General features: G+C 43.0%; 1 protein-coding gene across 2 annotated transcripts in view; it reads left to right on the forward strand.

Annotated features, from left to right (window-relative positions):
- Positions 1 to 17,715, forward strand: part of LOC311232945 (neuroligin-2-like) — a gene marked incomplete at its 3' end in the record, with an annotated part of 140,674 nt that overhangs the window by 121,031 nt on the left and 1,928 nt on the right. For both annotated transcript variants that reach the window (XM_084319783.1, XM_084319784.1), the window contains 3 exons: positions 9,690 to 9,955; positions 12,975 to 13,128; positions 15,394 to 15,760. In XM_084319783.1, the coding sequence (XP_084175909.1) occupies positions 9,690 to 9,955; positions 12,975 to 13,128; positions 15,394 to 15,760 (787 nt within the window). The remainder of the gene's footprint in view (positions 1 to 9,689; positions 9,956 to 12,974; positions 13,129 to 15,393; positions 15,761 to 17,715) is intronic.

Below are 17,715 nucleotides of genomic sequence, written 5' to 3' on the forward strand. Positions count from 1 at the left end.
AAAAAGTGAATATCAGGAAGGCAGCAGGTCCGGACGGCATCCCCGGCCGCGTCCTAAAAGTCTGTGCCGACCAACTGGCCCCAGTATTCACTGACATATTTAACCTGTCCTTAGAACAGGCTGTCATCCCCACCTGCCTGAAGAAGTCCACTATTATCCCTGTACCCAAAAAATCCAAGCCTGCTTGCCTCAACGACTACCGCCCTGTAGCTCTCACCTCCATAGCCATGAAGTGCTTTGAGAAGCTAGTAAAGGGCTACATCTGCTCCTCCCTCCCCATCAACATGGACCCCCTGCAATTTGCATACCGCCCCAACAGGTCCACGGAGGACGCCATATCCCATGTGCTGCACACAGCAGCATCACACCTGGACAAGAGGCAGGGGAACTATGTGAGAATGCTATTCATCGACTACAGCTCGGCATTCAATACCATAGTCCCCTCCATACTCATAGCCAAGCTCAGGGACCTGGGCTTGGGCTATGACCTCTGCCAGTGGGTCTTGGACTTCCTGACTGGCAGACCCCAGGTGGTGAGAGCAGGCAACTGCACCTCCTCATCCATCACCCTCAACATAGGGGCCCCCCAGGGCTGTGTTCTGAGTCCCCTCCTCTACTCCCTGTACACACACGACTGTGTGGCTCAGCGGAGTAGCAATACAATCGTCAAATTTGCTGACGACACAGTGGTGGTGGGCCTGATCTCTGCCAACGACGAGAGGGCCTACCTGGAAGAGGTCAAGGTCCTGGCGGGATGGTGCCAGGAAAACAGCCTCTCCCTGAACGTCAGCAAAACAAAGGAGATGATTGTGGACTTCAGGAGGTCGGGGGTCAAGGACTACAGCCCCCTCAGCATCGACGGGGCACCGGTTGAGAGAGTCAACAGCTTCAAGTACCTCGGAGCCCACATATCCGAGGACTTGAAATGGACCATACACATTAACAGTGTGGTGAAGAAGGCACGACAACGCCTCTACTTCCTCAGGCGCCTAAGGAAGTTCCAAGTCAGCCAGAAGATCCTTAAGAACTTCTACTCATGTACAATAGAGAGCATCTTGACCGGCAACATCACCTCCTGGTTTGGGAATAGCACTGCAAAAGACCAAAGCAGACTACAAAGAGTGACACGTTCAGCCGAACGCACAATTGGAGGGGGGCTCCCCACCCTCCAGAACATTTACTACAAGCGTTGCAAGGGGAAGGCTAAGAGAATTATTAAGGACTCGAGCCACCCGAACAACTGCCTCTTTGAACTGCTGCCGTCAGGCAAGCGATACAGGAGTCTCAAGGCGAGCACAGAAAGACTCAGAAGTAGCTTCTATCCCCAGGCCATCAGGCTGCTAAACGAACAATGAATGAACACTACACAACAACAACCACCAAACACACATAGCACACACATCCACACGCACACACTCACTTTAAACAAACACACTGTAGCACCCACTACACACACTTTATAGCACACACCCACTTTAAACAAACACACTGTAGCACCCACTCCCCACACTTTATATTTATGGATGAAGGATTGCACTACAACTCGTACACCTTACTGTAAATTGTACCTAAAATTGTACCTCATCCCATTTCTGCTTTGCACTAGATAGTACTGTACATTAGTACACTGCATAGTATTGTGTATTGTATATTATATGGTAACTCAGAACATTGTACATATGTCTATACCGAACAACTGTGACCTCATTTTCTTCTTCTAAATTCATGCTATATTATGTTATTATGTTATTTGATACTATCTTGTCTAGCACAGTCTCTGGAGCGTAACAGTAAGAAGCATTTTGTATGAAAGTATTCTGTACTTCTGTATGACAACTATTAAAGAACTTGAACTTGAACTTGAACACCTCAGATCCTTTGCTAAATTAAACACTTGTCAAAACCATACACTAATTTATAAAAACTACATTTTGTTACCATATGAAACACACGTTTCATATGACTCAATTCTGTTTGAACCAGTTACACACACTGCTGTGCTTAACCTAAAACACATTTAGCAATTCTACTTCTCAGTGATTAGAGTACTGTAAGTGAAGTATGCAGAGAATGTGCAAATATACAATAAATTCACCAAACACTACACAAGACCAATGCTGTAGATTAGACTGATGAACATATAATTTATTTATCTACATATACCCAAATCAATGATGCAGACTGCTAAAAAAAACATTTTCTCTCCATATACCCAAATCAATGATGCAGACTGATGAAAATATAAATGTTCTCTCCATATAACCAAATCAGTCAACATTTCAACATGGAGAATCACAACAAAACATGTCCCAGTTTTCATGCTACTATGTGCATAACACTGTAAGCTCAGCAAATATCAGACAAACATAAAATACTGTATCCAGTACAGGTTAAAATTACAGTAAAACAAAAACAATTTTGAAAAAATGTAAATAGAGTACAGAAAATACTAGACATTATCTCTTTGCCTATGGATCTGGCAAGATCATTTTTTGTTGTGATTCTCCATGTTGACATGTTGACGGATTTGGGAAAATGGGAGAAAATGTATATTTTCATCAGTCTGCATCATTGGTTGTCTTGTGTAGTGTTTGGTGAATGTATTGTATATTTTCACGTTCTCTGTGTACAATACTTCACTCTCTTTCCATTTTGGTTGAAGACAGGTGAACTCACCTGCTGCATTTTTATAGTGCTTAAACCTGATTGGTGTATCTACAATTAAGCAATGGTGTGTTTGTGCATCTGATGGCTGTGTTTAACCAATTGGCTCATATGTGTGGTAATTTGACATTCTGTGTCTAATGTAATGGAAGTGTGTTTAGTGTTTTGCAAATCACTGTGTGTATTGTTTTGCAAAAAGTGTGAGGCTGACATTGTGCTTATAGGGGTGCAAATCTGGGCCTACGTTTTGCTCCTTGAGTGTAAGGTTTTGATAATTGTGTAATACTTTTGATTTGAGTGTTTATGCAATTGAAGAAAACTGTAAAGACTAGAGATGAACTGTTTATTTCTTTTGTACATAGGCTGTGCATAATGTTTGTTTGTTTGTTTGTTTATTTGCTTATGTGTATGATTCTTAACTGTTTTTATTTTGTTATTGGTGTATATGTGTGTATGTATGTACAGTATATGTATATATATTATATATATATGTATATATATGTGTATATATGTATATTTGTACTCCTGTTGGGGCCTCTTGGACCAGATCAATGTTTTATCTGGCAAAATAAAGGTTAAATAAATAAATAAGAAACTGATGATTTGGTCCTGTTAACTTTGAATTTTCTATGGGAACTGCCCAGATCCCTCTCATGGACATGGACCTCACTTTGAGAACCTCTAATGATTCGAGTTCTTCAGTATTCATCTCTAATTACTCTAAAATTGCGTATTTCTGTGTTTAAAAAAAGAAAAAGAAAAAGGGGGGGGGGGGGGGGGAGCCCCCCTCCACCCCCCCGGGCTGAAGCCCCCAATGTTTTCTAACCCTAAAAACGCCCCTGGTGTGGATCATTGGAGTAGGGTATATCTGCAGTGCTGCAGCCCATACTCATTGATTAATGATACTAATACAAATCTATACAATCACCTGTTGTTGAATAAATACCATACGTTCTAGTTATTACTAAAAAACAGTATAACAGTATCTGAAAAAAAAAATGTATAATTTATATAATTTTTTTTTTTTATTTTTTTTTTATGCACTGGTATCGGATAAATATCGGTATCGGCCGATACCCAAAGCTTAGGTATCGGAATCGGATCGGAAAGGGAAAAATGGTATCGGAACATCTCTAATTTAAAGTAGGTACCCTAAATTTAAATGGTGCAAGAGATGATGCAAAGAGGGCATCTCTTTATCAACTAATGGACTTAAAGAATATTGATGTGATGTGATACTTGTCCAAGAGACACACAGCACTGAGGATAATACAGTGGCTTGGAAAAGAGAATGGAAGGGAGAAATTGTTTTAAGCCATAACACCAGTAATAGTGGTGGAGTGGGGATTTTATTTTTTTGCCACAGTCATGTGAGATTGAGGAGGTTGTAAAGGGACGTCTCTTAAAAGTAAGAGTATTATATGAGAAGGTGAAAATGGTATTTATTGTTGTTTCTGCCCCAAATGTTGGTTTGGAAAGAATGTGTTTTTTAGATTCTTTGGCTGATGTTATTAAGGGTTGTGATAATGAAGAGTTTTTTTATTTCTGGGAGGGGATTTTAACTGTACTGTTAACCCCGTTTTAGATAGGAACCATCAAGAGCCTCACTCTGCATCTTGTAGTCGTCTCTCTAGGGTGATTGAGACGTATGAGCTGAGTGATGTGTGGAGACGAATGCATCAAAGCAGAGGCAATACACATGGGTTTACACTAGAGATAATTTATTATCATTGGCCAGACTTGATCGGTTTTATTGTTTTAAACAACATTTTAGTGTTTTTAACAATTGTTATATAACCCCTGTTGGTTTTACTGACCATTCTCTTGTGTACTGCTCTGTTTTTATCAAGTGTGTAAAGCCACAAAGTGCTTACTGGCATTTTAATACGTCTCTTTTAACTGATACAAATTTTAGGGACGCTTTCACCTTCTTATGGAAGGTTCATAAGCAGACAAAGGCCAGTTTTATCTCACTACAGCAGTGGTGGGATGTGGGGAAGTGCAAGATTAAGCAGTTCTGCCAACAGTACACTCTAAATGTTACTAGAGATATCGCCAGGTCTATGAAGGCTCTGGAGATTGATGTGGAGGAGCTTCAAGAGCTAGCAGAATCCACAGGAGATCGAGGCCATATTGGAGCTCTCAAAGCTAAAAAGTCTGCTCTGGCTGACCTGTTAGGTATTTCAGCACAGGGTGCGCTGGTGAGGTCACGTTTCAGAAACATCTCGGAGATGGATGCATCTACCCGTTTCTTTTTCGGCCTGGAGCGCAAGAATGGGCAGAAGAGGCTCATCCACAGCATGCGCTCAGACACAGGTCAGATACTGTCTGAGTCCACTGACATCAGGAGGCATGCTGTGGGTTTTTATAGTAGCCTCTTCCAGTCTGAACTTGGAGAGGAGCAGGAGGAATCTCATGGTTTCTATGAAGGCATACCAAAGGTAGAGAAAGAGTCCAGTGCAGAGCTGGAGGCGGATGTGTCTCTTGATGAGCTCCATACTGCCCTGCAGAGCATCGAAAATGGGAAAGCTCCGGGTATAGACGGACTACCTGTAGAGTTCTATAAGACCATGTGGGCAGTGTTGGGGGAAGATCTCCTGATGGTGCTCAGAGACAGAGAGGACAGCTGCCGCTGAGCTGCAGGAGGGCAGTACTCATGCTGTTGCCAAAGAAGGGAGACTTAATGGAGATCAGGAACTGGAGACCTGTGTCACTTTTGTGTACAGAATACAAGCTCCTCTCCAAGGTGCTAGCTACCAGGCTGAGAGAGGTAATGGGGCAGGTGATCCATCGTGACCAGACCTATTGTGTGCCTGACAGGTTGGTCAGTGACAATGTTTTTCTGATTCAGGATTTTTTGGACATCTTTAGTGCTTAGGGTTTGGAAACTGGTCTTATTTCCATAGATCAGGAAAAGGCTTTTGACAGGGTTGAACACCAGTACTTGTGGAAAACTCTAGAGGCCTTTGGTTTCAGCCCAGGTCTCATAGCCAAGATCAAGGCCTTGTACAGTAACATTGAGAGTGTGCTTAAGATTAATGGTGGTTTGAGTGCTCCTTTTAAAATCCAGAGGGGTATTAGGCAGGGGTGTTCTTTGTCGGGAATGCTGTATTCCCTGGCATTTGAACCCCTGCTACACAGGCTCCGGGCAGGCATCTCAGGGGTAAGTGTCCCTGGATGCATTGCACCTTTTAAGCTTTCAGCATATGCAGATGACTTGGTTATTTTTATAAATAAACAGGAGGACATCAATGTGTTAGTTGAAAATGTGGGACGTTTTGCTTTGATTTCATCGGCTACGGTCAATTGGGGGAAGAGCGAAGCACTCATGGTAGGTACGTTGTGCAGCAGACTCACTTTACCAGGGGGCCTGCATTGGAAAAAGGGAGGTTTCAAATATCTGGGAGTGTTTTTAGGGGATGAGACTTTTAAAAGGAAAAACTGGGAAAACGTACTGGAAATAGCTCAAGGCCGTTTAAAGAAATGGAAGTGGATTGTACCAAACATGTCGTATAGGGGCCGTGTTCTGGTAATCAATAACCTAGTGTCTTCTAAACTATCGCATTGTCTGATGTGTGTTGATCCCCCAATAGACCTTCTCCCTAAAATTCAAGCTTGTTTTTTAGATTTTTTCTGGGACAAGCTGCACTGGGTGCCCCAGAGTGTTTTGTAAGTTTGCGCAAGGAGGAGGGTGGGCAGGGTCTTGTGCATCTGTGCAGTAGGGGTGCAACTTTTCGACTCCAGTTCATTCAGAGACTTTTTTATGGACCAAAAGACTTGGTGTGGAGGCCGGTGGCTTGTGCCATACTGAAACAGCTTGGAGGACTGGGACTGTCGAATTCTCTGTTTTTAATGGATTTTAGCGGTGCTCTGTTAAATGTTCTACCTGTTTTTTACAGTGTACTTTTTAAAACATGGAGTTTGTTTGATAAGGTTACTGTTTGTTACTCAAAATCACTGTTCTGGCTTTTGAAAGAGCCAGTTGTGCTGGGAGCACGTTTGGACGTAGCTGTTGGGCCAGGACTGACACTTTCCGGTCAGCTCTGCAGGTCAAAGATCACCACACTGGGCCATGTTGTGGACTTGACAGGAGCAAACATGGACAATGCTGCTGCTCTTGCTTCACGCTTGGAGGTGAAATCCATCAGGACGGTCAGCTTGATGCTGCGAAAATGGAAGCAGGGGCTCAGTGAGATAGAACGTCGCATATTGACAGAGTTTAAAAACGGGTTTCTTCGTCCTAGTGATGAGGATCTGTTTCCTACGTTTAAGCTGCAGCCTGATTTAAAAAAATTGCACAGGGCCTCATTTAGCAATGGGAGATGTTTCTGGAGTGTTTTTTGATGTGGTTGGTGGAAAATGTTTGTACAGACTGTTAGTCAAGGTTCTCCCTGGAGAGCGCACCTTGGTCTCAGTGATGAGGTGAAACCAGAGTGGCGAGCACTGTACAAACCACCATTATTAAATTTTTTTGTGAACTAATATTTTTATTATTTTTTTGACATGACATAAAACTAGACACACAAGCATTAACAGTAAATATCCACAATAAATCACAGGACTATACATTCCAGTATTTGAATCAATATAAATACAAACCACCATTATTCAAAATAATTGGCGATCTGCAGTGGAGGGTTTTACATGGCATAGTGGCTGTCAATTATTTTATTTCCCTATTGAACCCTAACGTCTGACATGACATTCTTTTTGTGCGCAAAGGGAAACAGTTTTGCACTGTTTTCTGGACTGTTCCAGGCTGCTGCCTCTGCTAGGGTTACTAGAGAGACTTTTTCAGTCCGGTGAAGAGGTGTTCTCGAAAGAGAGGTACATTTTGGGTTTTAAATACTGTAGAAAAGAAAAAAGCAAGTGTCATCTTTTTTATTTCATTTTAGGGAGAGCAAAGATGGCTGTGTATCTCAGTAGGAGGAATAAGATAGAACAGGTCTTGGATCATGATGCTGTGTGTCTGTTCAGAAAAATTATCAAAGCCAGACTGAGCATAGATTTTAATTATTATAGAGCTTTGAACAACCTAGATCACTTCACTGATATATGGGCACATAAATGAGTGTTGTGTTCTGTAATGGTAGATGAGTTGGTGTTGGCAATTTAGCTGATTTGAGTTTTTTCTTTGTTGTGGTTGTTTTTGTTGTTGTTGTTGTGCTTTTAATAAGTGATTGTCAAATTGTTTGTAGGTGTTCTTGAAAGGAGGACAAGTGTTATTTACAGTTGACTGTGTAATGCTTTTTGTTGAAATGCTGGAATGATTTATAAATAAAGTGTTGTTAAAATAAATAAAAAATCTCTCTCTCTCTCTCTCCCTCTCTCTCTCATGCTCTCTCTCTCTCTCTCTAAAAGTAAAAACGTTCTACTCTATACACATGTGTGTTCGTGGTGATACACACGCGTGTTCGTGGTGATATACACACATGCATGTTTGTGGTGATATACACACATGCATGTTTGTGGTGATATACACACATGCGTGTTCGTGGTGATATACACACATGCGTGTTCGTGGTGATATACACACATGTGTGTTTGTGGTGATATACACACATGCGTGTTTGTGGTGATATACACACATGCGTGTTTGTGGTGATATACACACATGCATGTTTGTGGTGATATACACACATGCGTGTTTGTGGTGATATACACACATGCATGTTCGTGGTGATATACACACGTGCGTGTTCGTGGTGATATACACACATGCGTGTTCGTGGTGATATACACACATGCGTGTTCGTGGTGATATACACACATGCGTGTTCGTGGTGATATACACACATGCGTGTTCGTGGTGATATACACACATGCATGTTCGTGGTGATATACACACATGCGTGTTCGTGGTGATATACACACATGCGTGTTCGTGGTGATACACACACATGCATGTTTGTGGTGATATACACACATGCGTGTTCGTGGTGATATACACACATGCATGTTTGTGGTGATATACACACATGCGTGTTCGTGGTGATATACACACATGCGTGTTCGTGGTGATATACACACATGACGCCGGCGCTGGGAAGCAGCGGGGAGAGATATCTAGAACACGGCTCGCCCTTCATACGTAACGCTCCTCAGACGCTCCTCCTCCTCTCGACGCATTCAATATTTACGCCGGCGTTGGCTGTGGATCGCCTCGGAGGCCTCGTGAGAGAGGAGCTGTGGAGCCTCGGAGGCCTCGTGAGAGAGGAGCGGAAGTGTGTCAGAGGGGGAGAGATGAAGCGCCGCGTTGAAGGCAGAGTGCTTTCTGGAGAAACAATGCTTGTTTATGTTACATATTATATATAAAAACCATATAAAACTATGAAACGTTTGTAACCTTTGCTAAATGATATACTGAATTATGTTTCTTTTTTGTATATATATATCTTTTTTTGTAAATAGTGTAATGTAAAAATGGTGTAGGCACTAGGCATGTATTATTTTTCGTTTTTTGGAAGTTCTACTACTATGCTTTGTAGACAGAAGACAGAAATAAAATCATTAATTCATATTAATGAACGTAATAAATCGTTTTTGCCTTAACCAAAATCCTCAAAGGACATTACTGTAGCAAGGTTGAGATGAGGCATCAGGCCATTGAGTTGACGTGCCAAACGTCACAGAGATCGGGTCACTAATGCCGTAACGATGGAATTGTTTTTTTTATTTACCTTCTTTTATCACAGTTATCTTTGGCCCCTCTGTCTGAGGTGGAGAGTTAGCCAAGATATATACGGAGGCTGGCCGATAACCAGCTTGTTGGTTTGAACTGCATCACCAACAGAATTTGGGGACGCTAACGACTAGAACATAGCTGGTATTACATTTACGGTGCCCCGCCTTCACTGCCACAGTACCCTTGAGCAAGGCACTGAATTTGGAAACTCGGCCCGACCTTGAACCCTGAGGAAGATGCATATTATGTGTATACAGGGCTGTGTACATACGAGAAACAAATTCCTAATGATCGTATGTGAAATGGCAAATTAAAAGTCCCTGTCCTCTTGTCTCCGCAGGTCTGTTTCAGAGGGCCATCGCCCAGAGTGGATCAGCCATCTCCAGCTGGTCCGTCAACTACCAGCCCCTCATGTACACCAAGATCCTGGCCAAGAAGGTGGGCTGTAGCCTGGGGGACATGGCGGACCTGGTGGACTGCCTCCGGAGGAAGAGCTTCCGGGAGCTGGTGGACCAGGACATCCAGCCCAACCGGTACCACATTGCGTTTGGCCCCGTGGTGGACGGCGACGTGGTTCCGGACGACCCAGAGATCCTCATGCAACAGGTTAGCTCCGGATCCAGTCCTCAGTGCTGCTGGGGTCGTCACGGGATGGTTCAACTCTAAAGGCCTCTACATGCTACAGCAACTTCAAAGCAACTGCAACACAACATCAGCGCGATTTCAACGCGGTTGTTGCAGAGGGTCTTGTAGACTGTGTTGCGAGGATGTTGCGTACATCTCCCCAAAATCTAATCTAAACAACCGTTGCGTTGATATTGCGTAGCAGTGATTGGTTGGTAGCGAATGGGGGCGGGGCTGTCATAGAATAATATTGGTCCCGCAGAATACCATCATCCATTGTTGTAGCCAGCCAGCTAGCGTTGAATTGATGCTATTCAATGCCATCATACCTAACTAACGTTAATGTCATTCAGAATTTATTAACATAGCTACAACAACACACAGTAACGTTAATATAATTACATGCATCATTGTTTACAAGGACTGGACACGGACAAGTTAAACGCCAATCAATTAATTTAATATAACAGGTAGTTCGAGCTGCATTTTCGTGCCTACAACCACAGCCACAGGGATATATCCAGCTTTGACGAGCTCTCTCTCCTCCTGCCGATTAAATTCAGCAGCTCTTCCTCGACCTCGAGTGCCTGTAGCTGCCTGCATTTGCACAAAGGCGTCCACCCCTGCTGCTAACTTAGCTAACGTTAAAACTAACCTAAAGTTACACAAGCAGAATACATCACAAATACTTCCGGTCGGGGGATTTCAAAATAAAATAGCGACGTCTAAAAGCACCGGAAATAAGTTTATTTTGTACATTATCTAACGTTAACACAAACCTAAACTAACTTTAGATTAGTTTAGGTTCGTGTTAACGTTAGATAATGTACAAAATAAACGTATTTACGGTGCTTTTAGACGTCGCCCTTTTATTTTGAAATCCCCCGACCGGAAGTAAAAAAGTATGCTTCTTTTTCTGCTTCTTATCAATGGGTTGGTTGAGAAGGGAAGTTTCATCTATCAGGGAACCTATAGCTACCTCCGGGGTACAATGTTGCAGAAGCATAAAGGCAGAGTGTCTGCAACACCGTTGCTTTGTCGATGTTGTGTTGCAGTTGCTTTGAAATTGCTGTAGCATGTAGAGGCTGTCAATCGATTAAAATATTTAATCTGATTAATCACATGATTGTCCATAATTAACTCGCGATTAATCGCCAATTAATCGCATATTTTGTATCAGTTCTAAATCTACCTTAAACTGATATATATATATATATATTTTTTTTTAATCTTTTTCCCCCTCCTTTTTCCTCAGTTTTTCTCCCATCCCAATGTTAGTCGTTATGCCAATTCCCAAACCCCTTCCTGGTCGCTGCGCCCTCTACACCCTCCGGTCGGTCTGGGAGGGCTGAGACTATCACATGCTTCCTCCGACACATGTGTAGCCAATCAACCGCTTCTTTTCACCTGGCAGCGCGGACTCTCACTGAGAGAGTGTAACGTGTGGAAGGATCACACTACCCCCCTTAGATCCTTTCCTCGCTGTGCAGGCGCCCCGACCGAACTGTAGGAGTCGCTGTTTACAACGACCAGGACCCACCCACCAGCTTTCCCACCCCTAACACTGCCAATTGTGTTAGTATGAACGACCAGCCAAGCTCGTAGCAATGCCGAGAGCTGGGCTCGAACCCAGCATCTCCTGCACTAGTGGCGAGCACCTTGCCCACTGCGCCACTTAGCCGCCCATTTAAATGGATATTTTTCAAGTTTTAATACTCTTATCAACATGAGAGTCAACAAATGCTTGCTTTATGCAGCCATTTCATACCAAAGGATGACCCTCATGCATTGCAAATTTGCATCAAATTCAAAACAGAGTGATAAGATAATAATTTAAAACAATGAATAAAGGACTCACACCCCCCGCCCCCTCCTCTATCTCTCTCACACACACACTCTCCCAGCTCTTTTTCTCTCTTACCCATTCCTCATCTCTTTCACCCCCCCCCCTCTCTCTCTCTCTCTCTCTCTCTCTCTCTCTCTCTCTCTCTCTCTCTCTCTCTCTCTCTCTCTCTCTCTCTCTCTCTCTCTCTCTCTCTCTCTCTCTCTCTCTCTCTCTCTCTCTCTCTCTCTCACACACACACACACACACACGCACACACACACACACACACACACACACACACTTTGAGGCAGAAACAAACATAGTATAGTATCAATGAGAGTATCAATAATACACCTGAGTGAAGTCTAGTAACTTTGGAATTGTAACTTTTTTCTGGAATTGTGCGTTAACGCGTTAATATCGTTAACTTTGACAGTCTTATTCAATTCACTATAGTATCATAGCAGAACTAATAACTATGTTTCTGTCATCAGGCTGTGTGACCAGTGGTAAGCACAGTTTGATTCATCTGCCCTTTCTTTGTCTCTTGGCCTCGCCGGCTTGTTTCTGTTTGGGTGAACATTTCAACCCCCAGGGTTAGCTGTACGTCAGGAAACAAAGCGGGGGCTCGTCGCGCTGTCGAGAGGAAAGTCTGTCTCGCTTTCCTTCCTTAATGCCTGTGCTCGTCGCTGTTCACCACTAATAACTAGACACATATTTTTCCACTCCTAATTAATGAACATCAATTCCTGTTTACATTTTTAGAATTGATTTGAATTGGAACATGGATTCACCCACCCAACTGTGATGTGTGCAGTGGCCTGCTATCGGCTGCTTCGTTTCCTTATTGCTTTAACCCTTTCACTACCACACTACAGAAGGTTAACCCTTTACTACCACACTACAGACAGTTAACCCTTTACTACCACACTACAGACGGTTAACCCTTTACTACTACAGACGGTAGTGTGGTAGTAAATGGTGAACCGTCTGTAGTGTGGTAGTGAAATGTAGTAAAGTGTTAACCTTCTGTATCGTGGTAGTGAAAGGGTTAACCATTTGTCATGTGGCAGTGAAAGGGTTAACCTTCTGTATTGTCTCCGTGAAAGGGTTAACCATTTGGTAGTGTGGTAGTGAAAGGGTTAATGACATGCTGTGTCTGTACCGTGCCACCAGGGGGAGTTCCTCAACTATGACATCCTGCTGGGAATCAACCAAGGCGAGGGTCTGAGGTTTGTGGACGACAGCGAGGGAGAGGATGGAATAACGGCCGCCTCGTTCGACTACACCATCTCCAACTTTGTGGACAATCTGTATGGATTCCCTGACGGTCAGACAATTTTTTTGTTTCCCCTGCCTCACGGTGCAAATGAAGGAATTTGATTATTTTGCCTAATGTTTCGGTTTAGCTCATGCAGGCTACTGTATGTTCACAGAGTGCCTATGGTTGCTTACTGTACATACCCTAATACATACCCTAATTCTATGGTGCTTCTAGTTTAGTGTCATTATGCTCCAGAACATTGAAAAAGGGATAGATTCTGCTACTACAGTACACATGCTCAGTAGTACAGTAGTAGCTACTTTGAAAAGGTTTTCCGTATGTGGTCCTGCTTGGCTCAATGGGTATTGAGTATTGAGCGTATTGAGCATGGTACGAACACTGCCAGGATTAGGGTTTTGATTCTCACTTTGGGCCACTGAAAGATCTATGGAATCAGTCCATGTAAAGCGCTTGGAGTAGTGCCAATGCTCGGAATGCAGTCGTTCATTTTTAGGGCTGGACAATATGGCCAAAATATCACCATATCTTTCTTAGTTTTGACAGTATAACAGTATTTTGTTTTCCAGTGCAAATTACAATGTGAAGACATCATTTTGTTACAGTACTACTGGTCTTTTCTCTACCAATTCTTTATTACTGCGGCAATGTCCCAATTTATATATTGGATTAGATTAAATATTGCAAAGCGTGCAAAGCCTGCCACTCTTCCCCGTCAGCTATATTGATTTCAGCGGACAATTCTATAATTAATTCTAATGAAATACTTGTTGTTGTCCGACGGTATGCGGGTCCCTGGTCTCCTGTCAGCCTATGTGCCAAGTTTCATCCCAATCGGATTAGAACTGTCGGAGTTAAGGCTGGTGCGGTCAGCTGAACAGACACACATGGGCGGGAGTGATTGCAATACCCCCTGGCCAACGCTTCGCACGCACAGGTGTCATAAGTCTAACGTTGACAACAGTATTTTAAGAATGCATGGATCCATGATGATATACCTTAAAATACGGCATACCTCCCCAGCAGGGCTTGACATTAAGTTTTTGGCTCACCAGCCACTGTAGCTAGTGGTTTTCCAAAGTCACTAACCACTCAGCATTTTCACCCGCCAAAAATCACAATAGTGATATAACGTTAACACTGAGTGCGTTTACATGCACACTATACGCTGATCATAACCCAACAATGGTAATAATGTGATTATTAAAATGGTCACATGGACGCTTAATGTTAAATGAATGTGGCTAGCTAGCTAACAAACACCATAATATTCGTTTAATAATACACGTTACATAATACATGTTAGTATGTTTAATACTTACTTGCACATCCACAAAATAGTGGGTGAAGGGTCTGCCTTTCTTCCCGATTGCGTGGACGTTACGGAACAGCAGCTACATCTTGTCCAACTGAACCGACTTCATTGAGACCAGGGATCTCACCGCAACACTCTCCTCTAACAGACCAGTCTTCGCCCGCTTGGTAGCTAGACGGCATGTGGCCGTTTGATACATGAGCCTTTATAGTTAGTTTCTCATTTTAAATTGGTTGTGCCAATAACAAATGACATGCTTTTGGACTTATCAGTGCCATAAATCCGACAATCAATGCAGAACATGAGCTTCTGCGTTGGATCATACCCTAGCCACTCACGACCTGACCGCCACTTTTCATTGAATAACCGGGTCTTTATATTCGCCTCCTCTTGTACTTTGTTAGTTTTTTCTGTCTCGATTTCATTCTCATTTATCTTTTTTGTTTGTTGATTGATTGCTTCACCCAGTCTTTTTACACCCACAATATGCCGCCACATTGTAGCTAACTGTCTTGCTAGCTAATGTTAGCTAGTTAACGTTAGAGCGTTCGTTCAGCTTTCACACACAGAGGCAACATGCAAGAGGGTGAAGTTGGATGGGCCAATGGAATGAGCACACTGTGCGCACCCAGTGCTCATGGGAGTTGTAGTGTCATGATGTAGTATCACCTCGAATTGACGTAATTATTTCAGATGCCTTTTGTAACCTACAATGATTTGTTTTCATAGAAAATGTTACCAAAAGGTCACTCGCCAATGTGGCTGATAAGAGTGACGGAGTTACACGCCACTGCCGAATTCTACCCACATTTGGTGCGGTGGCGGGTGTTAATGTCAAGCCCTGCCTCCCAGTGCTAATTCACATGTTCATTATATAGAGCCCTGCTTACTCACATCCCTTGCTGTGGTTGTTCTTCCCCAGGTAAATAAAACAAAGCGGGGCTCAGCACCAAGGAACGGAGGATGTGCGTTATTTATTGTTTCTGAATGTTCCCCAGGTAAAGACATCTTGAGAGAGACCATTAAGTTCATGTACACCGACTGGGCCGACCGGGACAACAGCGACATGCGCCGGAAGACTCTGCTGGCGCTGTTCACCGACCACCAGTGGGTGGCGCCGGCCGTGGCCACCGCCAAGCTGCACGCCGAGTTCCAGTCGCCCGTCTACTTCTACACCTTCCACCACCACTGCCAGACGGAGGCACGGCCGGAATGGGCGGACGCGGCGCACGGCGACGAGATCCCGTACGTGTTCGGGGTGCCAATGGTGGGCGCCACCGACCTGTTCCCCTGCAACTTCTCCAAGAACGACGTGATGCTGAGCGCCGTGGTGATGACCTACTGGACCAACTTCGCCAAGACAGGGTCAGTTCTCCGGGGGCTGCCCTCGCCTTTTCAGAAATCCCACCCACAGGTTCTTTTTTTGGACTAATTGATTAATCTACTGTATTTCTTTCACAAAGTCACCTTTGTATTTAACACTTTGATTACCAGCCATGCGGTGCGCCTTATACCCCCGTTAAATGCCACCACCCACTTCAATGATAGCGTTGTGAACGCATAATCCCTGTCTTAAATTATGGCTATGTGTCTAATCTGCCCGTCGTTTATCAATGACTTGTTTACAGTCAATATTGTCAAAACAGATTGTTTTTTAATCGCTTCATTTCCGTTTTATAGCATTTTGAAAAGCCCTCGTTTTCAAGGGAAATATAAAGATTCCGTGATAAACGGCATTTACTGGAATATTCTGGCATACACAAAAACGTTGTAATTTTTCTGCCTATTTATTAATCATTTTCAAATAAACGCTAGATTATCGATAGTATATGTGTACTTATGCACGCTATAGAAGCGGGCTGAAATATTGATTCTCTCATTTTCCTGATCGCGCACACACAGACACACACACACACACGCATAGGGCAATATCTCTGTAAAAATGGCTCTGATTATCCTAAAACTGGTAAAATAAATTCCTTACCTCAGATCAGATGTTATCCAAAAAGATCATTCCAATTCCTGATCGCCATTCCAAATATCGATCGCGTTTATTGATTCAGCATTGGGTACTGTAAATACATAATCCACGCGTTTTCCGGGCCGGCGATCACAAGGGATTCTTCAATTGGCTTGACGGAAAAGTAAAATGAGGAAACTGGCCCGCCCCCCCCCCCCCCCCCCCCATCAGTCTAAAGTAATGGGGTGCAGTTACACAGGGAGAGACGATAGGGGGCGGTATCTTCCCAATTAAGCTCAGAGAGAGTCTGCAACACTAACCTGAGGCTCGATTGATGAAATATGAATTCAAATCGCCAATAAAAAAAATTCAACAAACAAACGCTATATAGCGTTGGCGGCACTCAGCGGTCGGCATAAACTAATGACAAAACGCGTGGCTGGCATTCAAAGTGTTAATAATAATAATAATAGATTTAATTTATATAGCACACTTTAAACTCAGTGAGCTCTCAATGTGCTTCACAGCAGAAGGAAAACTAAATAAAAAAATTGAATAAAAAGGTTTAAAACAAAATAAACAAAACATAGGAGCAGATTAGAAAACAGGCCATATTGGAAGGCAGAGTATAAAACAAATGGGTTTTATGGCCTTGAAGGCAGCAAAGGAGACTGAGGCCTTGATGGACCACAGCAGCTGATTCCACAGGCGCGGCCCCAGTGCAGAAAAAGCATGGTGCCCCATATTTGTATTTGTATTTATTTATTAACACAAATAGTTAAACAAAAGTAAAATACACAATACCCATATTGTGTAGGAGAAGTTTAGAAGCCTAGACCTAAAGGCTTATCGAGAACTTCCCCTGTTTTGTAAAATCAAACATACAAAAATATACATATTATTTAAAAAACGACCAGTAATACATCAAAAGATATGTGTTAACACAAACATACATACACACAGTACATACATGCATATACTCTATACTGCGTACATAATAAATTATAATACATAACCACCCACCCACCTGCCTACAAACCTACCCACCTTGCTTGAAGAATGTCTTTTTTGTTGCAGTTTTCTCTTATCCTCCATGTTTAAACAGGGTGCAGTTATCTCTCGTGGCCAGAGGGTGCCAGTCTTCCATAGTCACATACATAGTCACACATGATCTTCTTTTTTATTTTTTTAAACTTTATTTTTTAGCGTTTATCGCTTTTCTGGTCAAGCATGACCGACAGATACAGGGTGAAACGGGATATAGAGCAGGGGAAGACATTCTGGCAAATGACGGCGGGTCCGGGAATCGAACTCGAGTCCACCAGATCCGTGACGCAGCACGGTTTTCCCTGACGCAGAA

This window comes from Notolepis coatsorum (genome assembly GCF_963971535.1).
Source record: "Notolepis coatsorum genome assembly, chromosome: 8".
Lineage (NCBI taxonomy): Eukaryota > Metazoa > Chordata > Actinopteri > Aulopiformes > Paralepididae > Notolepis > Notolepis coatsorum.